The sequence below is a fragment of the Onychomys torridus genome, chromosome 9 (genome assembly GCF_903995425.1).
Source record: "Onychomys torridus chromosome 9, mOncTor1.1, whole genome shotgun sequence".
NCBI lineage: Eukaryota > Metazoa > Chordata > Mammalia > Rodentia > Cricetidae > Onychomys > Onychomys torridus.
In genome coordinates this window covers 42936541-42953562 of record NC_050451.1, presented here as the reverse complement: position 1 = coordinate 42953562, position 17022 = coordinate 42936541, and the positions used below count along the sequence as shown (strand labels likewise).

The following is a 17022-nucleotide window of genomic DNA, read 5'->3' as shown; positions in this document are numbered from 1 at the left end:
TGACCAGTGCTGGAAAAGCTACTTTGGAGTCTCGGGTCCTCCAGGTGGGAAGGATAGGTCCCGATCAGTGTTCTTTTTCTTTCAGGTCTCCTAACCTTCATTAACTGTGCCTATGTCAAGTGGGGGACCCTGGTCCAGGATATTTTCACCTATGCTAAAGTGTTGGCACTGATCGCTGTCATCATTGCAGGCATTGTTACACTTGGCCAGGGTAAGAAAAACAAACAAACAAACAAACCAGCAACTAGCCTTTATTAGACGTTTTCTTTTTGTCTTTTCCTTTGGAGTGTTCGGGATCAAACCCAGTTTTGGGCCGTGCTAGGCAAGCTGTATATCTCAGATCTACAACTTCAGTCTTACTTTAACGTATTGGTAGACACCATTATTATTCCTTTTATATAGGTGAGGAAACGGGCCCCAGAATTACCTATCTTAGGCCAGGCAGAGTGGTACATATCTATAGTCCCAGAACTTGTGAGGCGGTGGCCAGGGGACCAAAGATCATCCTCTGCTATATAGAGAATTTGAGGCGAGCCCAGGACACAGAACACCCGTCTCAGAATAAAAACAAAAAACTGGGTGTGGTGGTTTATGCTTTATTCCAGCACTCAGAGGTAGAATGGATCTCCAAGTTTGAGGCCAGGCTGGTCTATATAGCAAGTTCCAGACCAGCCAGGGCTGTACAGTGAGACCCCTATTTTAAAGCAAAACCACAAAGCCCCCAGACAGATTTCCCAGATTATCCTCCTCAAGTTCCTAGTGGTGAGTTAGAAGAGCTGAGGCTTGTCCCTCAACTTCTACTATGCTGCTTCCACAGGAAACTGACCTTGGCAAGGGGGCTGAGAGCCACACCCTGGGGATTGGCTTTTACAGCTTGCTGGGCTTAGCACTATTGTTCTGCCATTTCTGCCTTTGGAAGTGAGCAGTCAGAAATGCACTCCTTGTCCTCATTCCTACCTGGTTTCCAGGAATGAAGCCTTTCCTACAACTCCCCTGTTGACCTGGGTATCCTGAACCCTGCTCCCGTGATATCCCTGTCTAGTGTTAGCAAGTGGCTAGGACTCAGGCAGCCTGCAGCATAGAACAGAACACCACCCATTGTCTAGCCCTGTTCGGCTCTGCCGTAGTTTCTCATCCTACACTCGCTTGACTTCTTCCTGTCAAGACCACATCCATGATGCTCTGCCCTGCAGCCCTCTGTAGGTGCTTCTTTTGGCTCCTGCTCCTCCATGGTACCCTGGTAGCACTTTACCTGCTGACATTACCATAGGCTTTCTCTCCTTTATAGGATCAGCTGAAGTAAGCGTGGGCCATTAAATCTTGCCTTCCATTGTTCTCACCTTCCAGGAGCCACAACTCACTTTGAGAATTCCTTTGAGGGGTCGTCATTTGCAATGGGTGACATTGCCCTGGCGCTCTACTCAGCTTTGTTCTCCTACTCAGGGTGGGATACCCTTAACTATGTCACTGAAGAGATCAAGGATCCTGAGAGGTAGGTACTTTACCACCACCTTACCGTGCCAGGCATCATGCCTTCTCAGCTCTGGGATTCATTTCATCAGCCTGATTTGAACAGAGTTAAGACCTAGAGATTTAATTGTCCATGATTGCAGTAACTATGCCAAGATGTGCACTTTCTCGAGAATGCTTTGTAAATCCTTTTAGAAAAAGTTCGTAATTCATTCATTTCTACATTAAATAAAGCAGGTTATACTTCATGCTTACATCTGCTTTCAAACAGGTCCTTGCCAGCTACTCAGGGGGCTGAAGCAAAAAAGAGGATTGCTTTTGCCCTCACATTTGTAAGCTAATCTGAGCAACATTGTGAGATAGTATCATAAAGCTTTTTCTGTCTTAAGACCTCCACTCACCCTTATCCTTACATAGATAACTTGAGGTCATAGACTTCCTTCTTCCGGTTCCTTTCTGAACCCTTTCTCTTTGCCTTGATTCATACTGGCAGTGTGGACTTGTTCCAGCCATTCACCGGCTCACCTCACCAGTGCTGCTCTGAATTGCCTCATAGTTGTGCAGAATAAGGAGCGCGGGATTGAGGGCCACGGCTCTTGGAATCCGTCTGTCCTTGATTTGTTAAAGGACCAACAGCGCCCTTTCTTTTTGCAGCCAGGTACTTGCTGTTCTTCCTTGGGTTTGTTTTGAGACAAGCTCTCACGGTGTAGCCCTGGCTGGCATGGAACTCCCTTTGTAGACCAGGCTGGCCTCAGACTCATAGCGATCTGGCTGCTTCTGCCTCCCATGTGCTACCATGCTTGGTCCTTCCTTTTTTCTTTAGTAAGACTCTTTTTTTTTTCCCTGTGACAGCATCTCACTATGTATGTAGTCCAGGTTGGCCTCAAATTTGTAAACTTCTTGCCAATGCCTAGCTTGCCTGGTGCTCTTTTTGTGTATGTCTGTTGTGTGTGAGCACATGCTTGTGGAAACCACTTGGGTGTTATTTCACAGGTAGTGACTATTTTAAAAAAAAATCTATTTTTGCCGGGCGGTGGTGGCGCATGCCTTTAATCCCAGCACTCGAGAGGCAGAGCCAGGTGGATCTCTGTGAGTTCAAGGCCAGCCTGGGCTACCAAGTGAGTTCCAGGAAAGGCTCAAAGCTACACAGGGAGACCCTGTCTCGAGAAAAAAAAAAAAAAAAAAAAAAAAAAAAAACCACCAAAAAACTATTTTCCATGTATGTGTGTGTGCCTGAGTGCATGGGTGTGTACCACATCAGTGTAGGAACATGGGAGGTCAGAAGAGGTCTAGGAGCTCCTGGAACCAGAGCTATGGACAGTTGTGAACCACCAGTGTGCATTCACAGAAGCTTGGTCCTCTGAAAGAACATGTGTTCTTAACTGCTGAACCATTTCTCCAGGCCCCCCTTTTTTGTTTATTTTGGAGACCTGTTCTTTCACTTGCTTGGAGCTTGCTAATGAGGCTAAGCTGGCTGGTCATGGAATCCCAGAGGTCCTCCTGTCCAGACCTCTCTGTTTCTGGGGTTACACGTGCACACCATCCTCCACAGCCCGCCCAGCGTTTGCATGTGGGCTCTGAGCTAAACCCAGGCCCTCCTTACAGGCAAGCACCTTCATCGACTGAGCTGTTTCCCCAGCCCTTGCCTGCTTCTTTACTAGAAAATTAAGGGGGTTGAATTATAGGATTCCATGGCTTTTCCTGGCTCTAAAATATTATGATCCTGGAAACTAAGATATGCCAGGAAATAATTTCCCTAAATTGTAACAATTCCCATACCAGTCAGCTTTTGGCGTTGAAAAACAAAAAGCCTTTTTGGTACACATCTGCTGGCACGAATGGAGGAGCAGAGCTACTAGATGCAAGCAGAGGCTGGGGAGTGGTGCTTCCACCTACTGGCCAGAAGCTGAATGACTGCACTATTTGCAACCCTGCCTCATGAAGGCTTCTAACTCCACTACTCTGGAGGCTGAGGCAGGAGCATCACAAGTTCAAAGCCCAGGAACAGAGTGAATTCAAGGCCTCTCTGAGCAGCTTACTGAGATCCTATCATCAACAAAGAGGACTTGGGGTAGAGCTCATGTAGAACATTTGTTAGCATGCTTAAAGCTCTAGAGCGATGTGTCCTTGATCCTAGATTCAATTCCCGCTACCAGAAAAATAGACTGCAGCCCATATTTGTTCCTCTCTTCCTCTGGTGGTCTCATTGTCAAGCATTGATATAGACAGTGACCTCTTGTAACCTGAGAGACCTTGAGGGGGTCTTTGTGTCTTTTCCTTGGCTGTCAGTTAGGATCGGTACCTGGAGTCCTCTGAAATGACATTCTGCTTGGGTGCACACACTGTTCTTTCTCCTGAAGATGGGAGATTCCACAGTCTTCTGTTTCTCAGTCTGAAGACACATTTCCCAGCGCTCAGGGACGGAGTCCTGACCCCGACCACTGGTCGCAGAAACAAATCAGCTCCACTTCCCTGTCATCATGCTGGAACATAACATGGCTCTTGGTCAAGTCCTCTTTTGGTTGTCCTTTTGGTGGTTCTGGAGATTGAGCAGAGGACCTCAGGCATGCTAGACAAATACTGGACCACTAAGCTCTGCCCTCAGCCCCTTTATTTTTATTTATTTATTGGTTTTCAGGACAGTGTTTCTTTGTGTAGCCCTGGCTGTCTCAGAGCTCTGTAGACCAGGCTGGCCTCAAGCTCAGAGATCTGTCTGCCTCTGTCTCCCGAGTGCTGGGATTAAAGTTACCACCGCCTGGCTAAGCCTTTTTAAAAAATTTCTGTGTGGGTGTTTTTCTGCATACATGTGTGCACCACATGTGTACTCAGTGCCCTCAGAGGCCAGAAGAGGGGTTCAGCTCTTCTGGAACTGGAGTTACAGATAATTGTGGGCTGCCATGTGGGTGCTAGGAATTGAACCCAGGTCTTCTGCAAGAGCAATGAACACTCTTAACCACTGAGCTATGTCGAGCCTCTGTTTTTATTTTGGACAGTCTCACTAAATCGCCGCAGAGGTCTTAAACTTGGGATTCTCCTACCTTAGCCTCCAGAGTAGCTGGGATTACAAAGAACACTACATGCAACTTCACTTTTTCTGCATAACTTTTCTAAGGAAGTATTTCTTCTCCCTCCTATTTTTTAGTTTGTAAGAGTTTAGTAGCGCTTATGGCACTACTTCAGGCAACCTCAAAGGCGAAGGAACTGGGAAACCCAGCAGTCTGCATCCCTAGAGAGATGGCATGGCAGAGTTTGAGGACTGAGGGGCATGGATAAAGTGGTAGGACTGACACACCCTTTTATCTTCTGTTTGGCTGTAGGAACTTGCCCCTGTCCATTGGCATTTCCATGCCCATTGTCACCATCATCTACCTCTTGACCAACGTGGCCTATTACAGCGTGCTAGACATGAAGGACATCTTGTCGAGTGAAGCTGTTGCTGTGGTAAAGGATTTTTTACTAGTGTGATGAGGGTGTGTTGTGGGCTTCTGGGACATCCCGGTGTCAGTCCTGGAAACGGAGTAGACAGCCTGATAAGAGCACGTCAGGTTACTGGGCTGCCAAGAAGCTCCCGTTACAGGGATTGCATTCCTGATAGAGGACTTTGGGCATGTACCTGTGCATGCTTTTCATCCCTTTTAGGACCTGCTAATGACTTCTATTCCTTTTTCTTAGACCTTTGCAGACCGGATTTTTGGAATATTCAACTGGACAATTCCGGTGGCAGTTGCGTTATCCTGCTTTGGGGGTCTCAATGCTTCTATTGTGGCTGCTTCTAGGTACGGCTGTCGGTTTTTTTTTTTTTTTGTTGTTGTTGTTTTGTTTTTGTTTTGTTTTTTGCTGATGGGGATCATGGAAAGCTTTGGTGGAGACAGTTAAACTTTAGGACTGGGATTTCAGTGGCCAGTGTTCCCCAATCCCTTTCTTGTTCCCATTAGCAGCCTCCACCCATGTCTAAGCTCCACATTAAACTCTTTTTTCTGTTATCCAGACCTTTTAAAGGGACCACAGAGAGGGAGGATGATGTGACAGGTGACGCAGCCTCTCTTATTACCTTACAGGCTTTTATTTGTGGGCTCAAGAGAAGGCCACCTCCCTGATGCCATCAGTATGATTCATGTTGAGCGGTTCACGCCAGTGCCTTCTCTACTCTTCAATGTGAGTGATCTCAGGGATGACCCTGAAAAGCCAGATTGTGGGGGAGACTTGGTAGTACGGGATATAGCTACTCTAGGTTCCATAAAGGGGGTTCTGACCTAAAAAGCATTGATGCGCTGTGCCAACTGCTGAAGTTCCTAAGACTCAAACTTCTGTGAAAGGTGCTAACGCCCGTGGTCCAAGAAAGGAGTAAGCTACACAGACCACATGGTAATGATTAATTGCCATGATGGTGTGTGATGCACTCTTAAAGAGAAGAAATGATCAATTCTGGGGGCAGAAGTTGGCTGAGGAAAAATTTGTGGAGGGGCTTATAAGGTGGAGTACGATGGTTAGGCTTGCAGAGATGGGCTTTAGGTAAGGGAGACAGCATCACAAAGTCCTTCGATAAAGCTTGTGGATTTTGTCACCAGAGAACTAGAAATGTTAGTTGAAGACATCCCACAGGGAGGGATTTGCCCAAGACTTCTCTGCAGGCTTTGGACTGTCAGAGTTAACTTTGGTAAAGGTTTGAAGAATGCACTAAAAATCTAGATGAGAGGCAAGTATCTACCCCCTCTCCCTGCCCCCAGACAGGGTTTCTCTGTATAACAACAGTTCTTGCTGCCCTGGAACTCACTCTATAGACCAGGCTTGTCTCAAACTCACAGAGATCCACCCACCTCTGCCTCCTGAGGGCTGGGATTAAAGGTGTGTGCCACCACACCTGTCTGTTTTTTTTCGAGGCAGGGTTTCTCCGGGTAGCCCTGGCTGCCCTGAAACTCCTGTAGACTAGGCTGGCCTTGAACCCACAGACAGCCCCCTCTATCTTCCTAGTGCTGCGATTAAAGACGTGCACTACCACCACCTGACTAAAGGCAAGTTTCTTCTAATAGAGGAGGAATGAAGTCCCAAGACAGAGTGCTGCAGGGGTTGGAGCAGAAGGCAGACATGGAGACTGAAGATGTGACGTGGGTCGGGCTTGTGAGGGGTTAAGTGTGGTGGAAAGCACCTAGAATAACGGGGCCCGTGAGGAGCTGACTTGGACTTGCATCAACAGGGTATCTTGGCACTGGTCTACTTGTGTGTGGAAGACATTTTCAAGCTCATTAACTACTATAGCTTCAGCTACTGGTTCTTTGTGGGGCTTTCTATTGTGGGTCAGCTTTATCTACGCTGGAAGGAACCCAACCGGCCTCGCCCTCTCAAGGTAATTTATTTCCCTTACTCCGCCTCTGTTGCATTTAGTGCAGCTAGTGCTGCTGCTGCAGGGATCTTACAGGAGCTCATCCTTTCCCTACGTCAGGCAGAGTGGCACATATCTGCAATTAAAAAATCGAGCTTGGGCTAGAGAGATGATGGTTCAGTAGTCAAGAGTACTTGATGCTTTTGCAAAGGACCTGGGTTTGATTCCCAGCACCCACATGGCAGCTCACAATTGTCTGTAATTCTAGTTCTAGGGGATCTAATAACAACCTCTTTCGGCCTCTGTGGGTTCTAGGCACATATATGTGTAGGCAAACTCATACACATAACATGAAACTAAATAAATCTTTAAAAAACTAACAACAAAACATCTCAGGGTTGAAGAGATGGTTCAGTGGTTAAGAGCACTAGCTCTTGAAGAGGACCCAGGTTTGATTCCCAGCACCCACATAATGGCTCAAAATTGTCTAACTCCACTTCCAAGGGATCCAATACCTTCTTCTGGCTTCCTCTGGTCCCAGGCATGTATGTGGTGCACAGACATACACGCAACAAAACACCCATATGCATTAAAAGAAACAAAACTCAAATACTACTCTGAAACAATGAAAACCATAAGGGCTGGGTCACAGTAGCATGTGCTCAAGGTCAGGAGTTCAAGGTCAGGCTAGGCTTTATGAAACCTTGTTTTTTTTTTTTTCTTTTTTCAATAAAAAAAACAAACCAACAACCCCCATGCCCCCCCAAATAACCAACCCATCCATCAAGGACTGGGATACAGCTCAGTGGTAGAACACCTGTCTAGCGTACACAAGGCCTTAGGTTGGCTCTTTAGCACTCTCTTACCTCACTGCCCTAAAGTAAGCAACCAATCCCTGAAAAAACCTTCAGCGCCACCATCGCCCGCCCGGCCTCGGTGTTTTTATCTTTATGGGATTAGGATTGTTTTGGTTGTCAGCAATTCTGAACTGGGTGGAGTGACCCACGCCTACCATCTTGGCACTAATCAGGCTGAGGCAGGGTGAGGGGTTAAGGCTAGTTTGGGCTACAACAAGCAAACCACAACATGCTGAGCTAACTCCCTGTTGTTTCCTCTGCATCTAGCTCAGCCTTTTCTTCCCCATTGTCTTCTGCCTCTGTACCATCTTCCTGGTGGCCGTTCCACTGTACAGTGATACCATCAACTCCCTCATTGGCATTGCCATCGCGCTCTCAGGTTTACCCTTCTACTTCCTCATCATCCGAGTGCCGGAGCACAAACGACCTCTTTGTCTGCGAAAGATTGTAGGTGAGCTTGGGTCTGCAAGTTCGTCAGCTACCTGAAGAGACGTTGGTTTTGTTCCTTTTTGCCATTTTCTGCAAACCTAAGCTCCCCAGTCCCCTTACCACAACTGGTTCCTGTTACTAACCATATGGCGTAACTGAGTCTCTTCTTTCAGACCCAGTCCCCTTTGGTGCCACTGAACTCAGCCCCCTGAACCTGTTCTCACTTATAACTCAGATTTCTCTCTGTAGCCTCCACCACGTGGTACCTCCAGACGCTCTGTATGTCAGTTGCTACAGAACTGGATTTGGAAGATGGAGAGACGCCTGAACAACAAGGTCGCAAGTCTAACTAGAGCTTGGAATCCAGGGTGCTGCTTATGTCCCATTGGCCAGGACCTTTGGAGGCCCCCATCCAGGAGCCCAGTCTTGACAGCTTCAACTTTGAACTTGCTTTTGAGGGATGAAAAGTAATTTATTTGTTTTGCTACGTGTTGTTTCAGACTTCATAAAGGGATAATGCAGACTGTGGCAGGAAGCAGGCCACCTCTGGAGCTTGGTTCTGGAAGCACCTGGTGTGTCTACCCACTCCTCTTTTCCTTTACAAGGGCCAACAATGCTCCAAACTTGTCTCCTTTAGAGGGACACAAAACTGTCATAGTTGCAAAACAATAAAAAGGTTACGTTCCTGAAGTCTGAGTGGCTTTACTCTATTTAGTGACTCTGGGGTATTTATGCAGCTCAAAAACACGCATGGAAACTAAATGAATCAATTTTTCTTGCAGGAGCCAGTTGCTGACAGGTTATAAAGCCAATTTCTACAAATACATGTAAACTACCCTACTAAAATGTTATCAATGTAAAAAGCTAGTGCATAAAAATGTCCTCATTTTTTTATGTGTGGTGCATGTGGAGGCCAGAGGAGGACACTAGGTGTCCTGCCCTGTCACTCTCCACCTTATTCCCTTGAGACAGGCTTGCTCACTGAACCTGGAGCTAGGCTGAAATGGTCAGCAAGCCTGAGTGAGCCTCCTGTCTCCACACCCCACAGAGAAGGGCCACGCTCAGCTTTCCACATGGGTGCTGGGGATTTGAACTCTTACCTGCTGAGCCATTCCATAGCCCCCCTTCATTCCTCTAAATGAACACTAAGGATTTCAGTACATCTACTTCTTAGAGAAATTGTATAGGTAACCTTGGGTGTGTGTGTGTCAAGGAACATGGTTCATTCAGGGCAGGAGATGTAGGATCAATCCCCGGTACCACAAGAGACTGCCATACAGTCTTGCCTATCATACCTCTACAATGCAAATACAAATGTAGATGGACAGTGTGTGAGGTAGGTCTGAAGCCCAGATTAAAACACGAAGCTCCTTCCCAAGAGCAAGGTCGAGTGTGGGCAATTGCCTTCCACCCTGTGGAAGTTCTGGAGCACAATTCCCCTTCCGTATTTAAGAGACATAAGAAGCCCAGACAAGACAGATGTTTACTGACTCTGGATGAGAAGGCTGGTTGGCTCTCTAGTGCTCTTTTATACACAGGAGTAAGAGTCTGTAGTGGCAATAAGTTTTAAAACGGACACTTCCAAATCCTGGAGTTCCCAGGTCTGGGCTGAGGACACACCATCAAGTCTGCTTGGAGGAGGAGTCCCTGAAGATGCAGAGTTCTTGTCAGAGTGAACACAGACTAGAATTCAGCCAAGTGTGTCATGCCAAGGCTTTGACTTTGGCTTGCTGCTGTTGGGGGTGTTGGGAGGGTGACTTGGATCATGCTGTAGCAGAGGGTTGTGGGTAAAAGTCTGTCGTAAGGGCCCTGGGAGAAGAAAGAACAAATCTCAGTGAACAAAGAGGAAGAAAACGGAAGACAGAACTTGGCCTGAAAGGCTTCCTTACCTCTGGCAGCCAGGTCCAAGTGATTCCTCATTCGATGCTCACGCTCTTGGAGCTGATGTGCAATTTCGGCATTCTTCCAGCCTGTGTGAGGAGAAAAGCAGTCACCCTCTATTTTTAGGCTACGTTCTCCTGGTCCTGACCTCCTTGCCCTTTCCTTTTCAAGAAAAGTCTTAAGTTCCATAGCCCAGGCTGGTCTTGAGCCCACCCGGAGCCTTGGCTGGCTAGGTAGTGAGTGCAATCCTGCTTCGGCTTTCTGCTGTTGGGATTACGGGTTCTCCTCACCACACTGCCGAACACCCTTACCTTTTCTGAAGCTCTTTAGGAAGCCTTCCCGAGGAGGCAGTTTTTCAGTGTCATGTTCGACACGCTGGGGGATTTTAAGCACTGTGCGCACGGCTGGAATCCGGAGGCAGGCCACTTGGCACAGGGAGAACACATTGGAGGAGAGCCAGTACATGTACACTGCCTGCATGAGGGAAGAGAGGATGCTCAGAGCTGTGTGTCCAGTCGGCTTGCTCAGAGGCACTAGGGGGAAGGGCCTGGAGACAGCCCCGAAGCCATGACCTACCGAGGGGAAGTGGATGGTCACGGGCAAGAGCATCAGGGGCATCACTCTGAGAACGGTCCTCATGAACTGGAGGTCAGAGCTCTGCACGCCTGTCTCAGCGCCCAGCTGCCAAAGAGGGGTTGAGGAGAAGAACAGTAAATGCCAATCCCTGACCCATCAACTTTCCTCTTCCAGGGAATGGAAGGTCCATTCTGCACACCACTTCACCCTACTCCCCGTTTACTGGCAGGCCTCACGCTTGGCCAGCCCCAGCTTACCTCAAGGACAGTCCACATTGTGGCAGTGACTGCCAGTGGCAAGACGTAGATGGGATCAGATACCGTGAGATCTTGGAACCACCAGAGCCCACCTGTCTGTAGGCTGGGCACAGGCAGATTGGCCATCTCTCTCAAGGCAATGAAGAAGGAGATGAAGATGGGGGCCTGTTACACAGGATAAACAGTCAGCACATCCAACGCCGTCACTAAAAGTCATGCATCTCACCGCCACCTGCTTCTCTGGGGATCTCGGGACATGGGAAGCAGGAGACGACGTGGTGGGCTCAGGGTGGACAAGTAGGAGAACATTTTTGCTCACCTGAGTGAGAGGTAGAATGAGCGGCCTGGAGAGTTTAATATTATGCTTTTGCTGATAGCGTGTCATCTCTAAGGAGGCCCTGTAAACTGTAAGGGGAGGAACATGCGTCACCTGGGTTAAGAGTGACATCAGAGAAGGTGAACATCCTCGTCTTGGGTCCATGAACTTTCCAAGGAATGGATAAACCTTTAGAGTTATCAGAATTGCCCCACCATACACAGCACTGCCCTCTTCCACAGCAGAGTGTGCCTCAAGTGCAAAGTGCTTCCATCCCACACTTGCCCTGTAACCAACTCACACTCAGCATGGTCCCCTGACAACTTGGCCTCTCTGATTTTTGTGGAAAGCTTCTGTATCACTGGCATGTGGTTGTGGATCTTGGCTGCTTCTCGCTGGCCCTTCACGATCAGAGGTAAGACGAGGCAGCGGGCGAGGACCGTACCTGGAAGATACAACATGGGCTTGGAGTGCAGTGAAAAGCTCGAAGGCTGAAGGGTTCGGGTCCCCAATCCAAGTCTTATTCCAGTCTTTTCTACACTTATGGCTCTCACCCAAGGGGCCCAGAAGAAAGAACGGGCTACACCTAGCTCTTTGAGGCTCAGACCGCTGCTGTAGAATAAAAGTTCGGCCCAACTTCTCTAAGCAGATGAGCAGGGATCTTGTTTCCCTAAAGAACCACTACCACCACCACCACCACCACTCAGCAAAAGTTCCTTTTGTACTTCAATAGCCTCCAAACTTTTCTATCATCAGTGGACACTTTTTCCTCAACTGGTAAGTGTGAAAGAAAATACACAAACTAAGTCACCCATGATAAAGGAGAAACATCCACTCAGAACCTTCACTCTAACACCTCTACACAACTCTGAGTCTTGGAGTGGAGCATGATTTTGTTTTTTGGGACAGGGTCTTGGTGTGTACAAGCTGGCCTTGAACTCATGATCGTCCTCCCTCAGCCTCCCTGGTGCTATAGACACGGGCATGCGTCACCATCCCCGGTTTAGAACAAAGCTGGCCAGTCACTTTACCAGCCCCTAAAGTAGTCTCCACCACGATCTGGTGGCTTAACCTTTCTCTCCCCTTACACTCCTGTCTACTTAGTTCACACTGTCTGTAGCCATGTCAGTGGGTCCGGGCTAAGAAGAAAGCAAGGGCACAACCCAGAAGGCATCACTGGGGAAGGTGGAGTACCAGGTAACCAACACGGGAGAGTGTGGCTGGAAAAACAAGAAATGATGGGGTAGGAAAGATTCTCACAAAAGCCAAAGCATAACCTTCAAGCTCTAAAGTGTCAAATGCAGGAAGACCAGGTTTGAGGAGAAAAGGGGAGTGAGTAACAGCATCACCAGCAGTCACAGTGAGGTCATCTTAGCAAAACCCGGATGTCTGAGGGCCAAGACTATCAGGAAGTGGGCCCGCTGGATCCCTCAGAGAACACACAAGCACGGGACGGTTGTCTGCACACTCGGCGTAAACCGGAAGACACTGAGACCAGGAATGGTGGAGCATGTTTCCAATCTCGGCCAGCACCAGAGAGGCCAAGAGGGTCAAGAGTTCAAGGTCTTACCACCCCACACTCCAGAAAGTCAAGGGGGTGGGGTGGGGACAATGCTCAGTGGTTACGGGTGACTGCTGTTTTTGCAGAGGACCTGAGCTTGGTTCCCAGTACCCATGTGAGACAGTTCACAACTCCCTGTAACTCCAACTCCAAGGGATCTAATACTCTTTTGGCTTCTGCAGGAAAGTGGACACATGCACAGGCAAATGTATGCATGCATACACATTCATGAGTGTTTTTAAAGATTGATTTATTTATTATGTACACAGTGTTCTGTCTGCATGTGTCCCTACAGGCCGGAAGAGGGCACCAGATCTCATTACAGGTGGTTGTGAGCCTCCATGTGGTTGCTGGGAATTGAACTCAGGACCTCTGGAAGAGCGGTTGGTGCTCTTAACCACTGAGCCATATCTCTAGCCCTTGATTGTGGTTTTTTTTTTTGTTTTTTTTCCGAGACAGGGTTTCTCTGTAGCTTTGGAGCCTGTCCTGGACGAGCTCTGTAGCCCAGGCTGGCCTCGAACTCACAGAGATCTGCCTGCCTCTGCCTCCTGAGTGCTGGGATTATAGGTGTGTCCCACCACTGCCCAGCTTTATGAGTTTTTAAGATTAAATTTAGTGCACACATGCTAAGATTAATCTTAAAAACAAACAAACAAACAAACATAAAACCAAACAAACCAACCTAAAAATCAAGGGGCTTAAGAACTTCCCTTAGTGGGTAGGGCCCTGCCTCACAGTTGCAAGATCACTGCACTCAGGCACTGCATGCTTTCAGACAAACACTCATATATATAGAATAAAAAACAAAAGACTCATTTTTATTTAATGAGTATGGGTGTTTTGCCTGTGTGTGTGTGTGTGTGTACACACATACACATGCCCATGAAGGCCAAAATAGGTATCAGATCCCCTGGAAATGTAGTTAAGACAGTTGTTGTGAGCCACTGGTGGGTGCTGGGAATAGAACCTGGGTTCTTTGCAAAAGCAGTTGTGCTCTTAACCACTGAGTCATCTCCAGCTCTCCTTCCCCCCTTTCCAGACAGGATGTCTGTTACCTTTGCTGGCATGGAACTTGCTATGTAGACCAGACTGGCCTCAAACTCAGAGATCCTCCAGGGAGTAATGGTGTATACCACCACACCTAGCTCAATCAAAGTTGTTGAAAAAAAATTTTTTTTTCAGCCTTGGTTGTCCTGGAACCTACTTGGTAGACCAGCCTGGCCCCCAAATCACAGAGATCCACCTGCCTCTGCAATACCATAGCCCAGCTTTTAAAAACCCTCTTAAAAAATATCTATAAGTTTTGAACCACATATAACATACTTTCCTAATGCTCTTTAGGAAATAAAGGTTGAGCATTATTGATCCCTCTTTGAATCATCTGCTTCTGACCACTAAATTCTGCACCGGTTTCCTGAATCCACTGACAGAACCGCCATCATTGAGGTTCGGCCCCCCCATTTCTCAGTTCCCATGCCCTCTACCCTCACTCAGGATGTATTCTCACATATGGCAATGGCCCCCCACCAAGGTAGGCCCAGGTCAACATGCATAAATTCCAACAAGTTCTGGATGAATCCCACTGGGGTGTGAGACCCAAGCCCCAGTTCAGCGAAGCTCTGTTCTGCAGCACACTGGACGACATCTGCAGTTCCTCCAGAAGCCACCTCGGGTACTGCAGGAGGGGTGGGGGTGGCGGGAACAACAGGAGGTGCCTGGACCTGTGAGGAAGGAGGGCAAGTACCATAATAAGTGGGACGCACAAAAGGCCAGGTTCCCTCAGACTAACCAGTTCCGGGTTGTATTTCCTTCTTGTCCTCCCAGATGCCCAATGGGTCTACACATTCCCGCTTTCAAAGGACACTAGATTTGCCACTAGCAGAAGAATTAATTACATGAGCGGCTTCCCCAAGGGGAGGCAGGGAAACTGATTCCCACGCCACACTTCCCAGACTTTGTGTTTGGGCATCATGGTCATCAACCTTTCCATATTCTGAGACTACAGTCCCTGGAATTCTTTTTTGTTTTTTCTTTTGTTTTTTGAGACAGGGTTTCTCTGTAGCTTTTGGAGCCAGTCCTGGACTAGCTCTGTAGACCAGGCTGGCCTCGAACTCACAGAGATCCACCTGCCTCTGCTTCCCGAGTGCTGGGATTACAGGCGTGTGCCACCATGGCCCGGTGGAAATCATTTATTGTTTTGTGTTGGGGACTGAACTCAGGGCCCCACACACATCTGACAAGGTTATAGACCACTGAATTAGCCCCCAGCCCACAGTTTCTCTTTAAGTCAACTCAATTTGTTTGTTTGTTTGTTTTGGGGGGGGAGAGGGTTAGTTTTGGAGGTGGGATCTTGATTGCTCTGCAGCCCAGGCTGGCCTTGTGCATGCTAATCAAGAGCTCTATTATTGAGTATATCCCCAAGAGATGGCCCAGGGGCTAAGAGCTCTTGAAGAGGGTCCAATGTTGGTTCCCAGCACCCTTGGAAGGCAGCCCTCAACCACCCGTAACTTTAGCTTCTGGGGTTTCTATTGCCCTCGCCTGGTGTCCATGGGCGCCCATGATCACATGTACACAGCCATACACATACACACAATAAAATAAATCTTAAAAAAAAAAACAACAACAAAAATCTCCTTAGTCTTCTAAGAAACAGTATTCACAGAATCACATCTATTCAGCATATAAATACACACACTCATAATCACATTTCACATTATTGTCTTGTGTGCGACACTCTGGCAATCAGTGTCTTGAATACAATACAAAACTTAATTTAGTATTAGTGTACGTGCATGATGTGTGTAGGCATTCATGAATGCCACGGCATGTGTGGAAGCCAGAGAACCACTTTGTTTGCCAGTTCTTGCCTTTCTCCTTTCCTTTTTTTTTTTTTTTTCTTTTTTTGACAGGGTCTCACTATGTAGCCCTGACTTGCTACGTTGACCAGGCTGGCTTTGAACTCACAGATCTGTTCGTCTTTGCCTCCCCAGGTGTTGGGATTCCAGGGGCTGGTGCCACAACTGGCTCCGCCTTTACTTGGGCTCCAGGATTGGCCCTCGTGTTACCAGGGTTGCATGGCAAGCGCATTTGCACTGGGGGGCCATGTCACCCGCCCCACAAACTTCTCACGTACTTTCAAGAGTTTCCCCGCTGAGTTACTGAGCATCTATTTCTGTTCCAAACAGAGAGGCTCATGATGAGGAACTGCGTGGAGTGTGGAAAAACAACCTGCTACATATTCTCTCTCTCCCGCAAAACAAAACAAAACAACAAAAACAGAACACAAGAAACTGGCCCAAGAGCTGCGCTCCAGACATCCGTGGGATCCTCTTACCTGGGCTTCTGCAAAGAAGGTCGCGGAAGTACTGATGCAGCGAGGACTTAGGGCGGCGAGCAGAGTGTAGTGTGGCCGCCCACTACCCAGGCGGGCTGCGACCAGGAGCTCGGCGGCCAGCGGTTTCAGGGACCCTGCGACGCTGTGGAACTGACCGTGTGAAAGGAGAAGGGAAGGAACCCTTGAGTCCCAGGCGACCCCGCTCTCCCGCAGGCAGCTTGCTGCGGCAGTCGGGGCACCGCTATTCGGTTCGTGCAGACTGCAGGCCCCGCAGGCGTGCCCTGGAGCGTGCAGGGTGCAGCCCGGGCCCTGTTCCCCCGTTACTGGAGCCCGGCGACGGGGCCCAGAGGTCAGGGCTCAGGGTGGAAGGCAGCTCCCAGGCAGCTCCAGAGAAACCGGGCCACCAACCCCTGGACGTAACCCTGCTCTGTCCTCACGCGACCAGAGGTCATGACACGCAGGTCCCAGTGACCAGGGCAGCGTCTGCTCGTGACCTCAGCTCAAGTGACAGGGACGAGGCAGCATCCCGGCCGTATGGACGCAACCTTACCGAACGCTGAGGCCCCAGGAGGCGCAGAAGCTGCCGGCGGCCGCACACTAAACTCATCGCCATTTTGCCGGGAAGAGAACTTACTTTCCGCGCGTGCGCACTCAGAACTTTGACGCTGCGGGAGAGGCCATTTTGGAAACGGGCAGGAAGTCAGACCCGTCGTCATAGTAGCGAGGGAGAATGAAGCTAAGGCGGTCATATTTGAAGTGGTCAAGAAGCATCTACGGGTGACGTCGGCAACAAGGTCGCACAGAGATTGAAGCTAAGAGACACGTTGGCGACCTGGTGACCGCTGTTTAGTGACATTGTTTAACATGGCATATTTCCCCCGTTTTCTCTTCCATTTTCTAAACCTTAATTGACCCCTGATTTCTTGGTTAAAAATAGCCTTCACGTTTGGAATGGTGCCTTGCGTCTATAATCTCAGCATTTGGGAGGCAGAGGCAGGAGGATGACCAGTAGTTCGAGGTC

At 48.5% G+C, this 17022-nt stretch overlaps 2 protein-coding genes across 4 annotated transcripts in view; one reads left to right on the top strand and one right to left on the bottom strand.

Moving 5' to 3' along the window:
- Positions 1–8763, top strand: part of Slc7a7 (solute carrier family 7 member 7) — a 45653-nt gene extending 36890 nt beyond the window's left edge. For all 3 annotated transcript variants that reach the window (XM_036199774.1, XM_036199773.1, XM_036199772.1), the window contains exons 3-10: positions 86–211; positions 1348–1492; positions 4788–4911; positions 5143–5246; positions 5529–5625; positions 6665–6814; positions 7915–8098; positions 8326–8763. In XM_036199774.1, the coding sequence (XP_036055667.1) occupies positions 86–211; positions 1348–1492; positions 4788–4911; positions 5143–5246; positions 5529–5625; positions 6665–6814; positions 7915–8098; positions 8326–8429 (1034 nt within the window). In that variant the 3' untranslated portion in view covers positions 8430–8763. The remainder of the gene's footprint in view (positions 1–85; positions 212–1347; positions 1493–4787; positions 4912–5142; positions 5247–5528; positions 5626–6664; positions 6815–7914; positions 8099–8325) is intronic.
- A 777-nt stretch (positions 8764–9540) lies between these two features.
- On the bottom strand, positions 9541–16643 carry Oxa1l (OXA1L mitochondrial inner membrane protein). Its single transcript, XM_036199771.1, has 10 exons — positions 16552–16643; positions 16002–16151; positions 14175–14388; positions 11408–11551; positions 11110–11195; positions 10791–10955; positions 10534–10638; positions 10269–10431; positions 9966–10046; positions 9541–9885 (listed from the first exon to the last, which is right to left on the bottom strand). Exons 1-10 carry the CDS (start codon positions 16612–16614, stop codon positions 9767–9769), a joined length of 1290 nt encoding a protein of 429 aa, XP_036055664.1. The 5' UTR covers positions 16615–16643; the 3' UTR covers positions 9541–9766.
- Between the last annotated feature and the right edge of the window lie 379 nt (positions 16644–17022).

Bases quoted from the DNA above. Each gene is read 5' to 3' on its own strand.
- Oxa1l (XM_036199771.1), bottom strand. From the start codon at position 16,614: ATGGCGATGAGTTTAGTGTGCGGCCGCCGGCAGCTTCTGCGCCTCCTG. The intron at 10,956-11,109 runs GTGAGCAAAAAT...CCTGTGTAACAG, and splicing joins TCATTCTACCTCTCACTCAG to GCCCCCATCTTCATCTCCTT. The intron at 10,639-10,790 runs GTAAGCTGGGGC...CCTCTTTGGCAG, and splicing joins CAATGTGGACTGTCCTTGAG to CTGGGCGCTGAGACAGGCGT.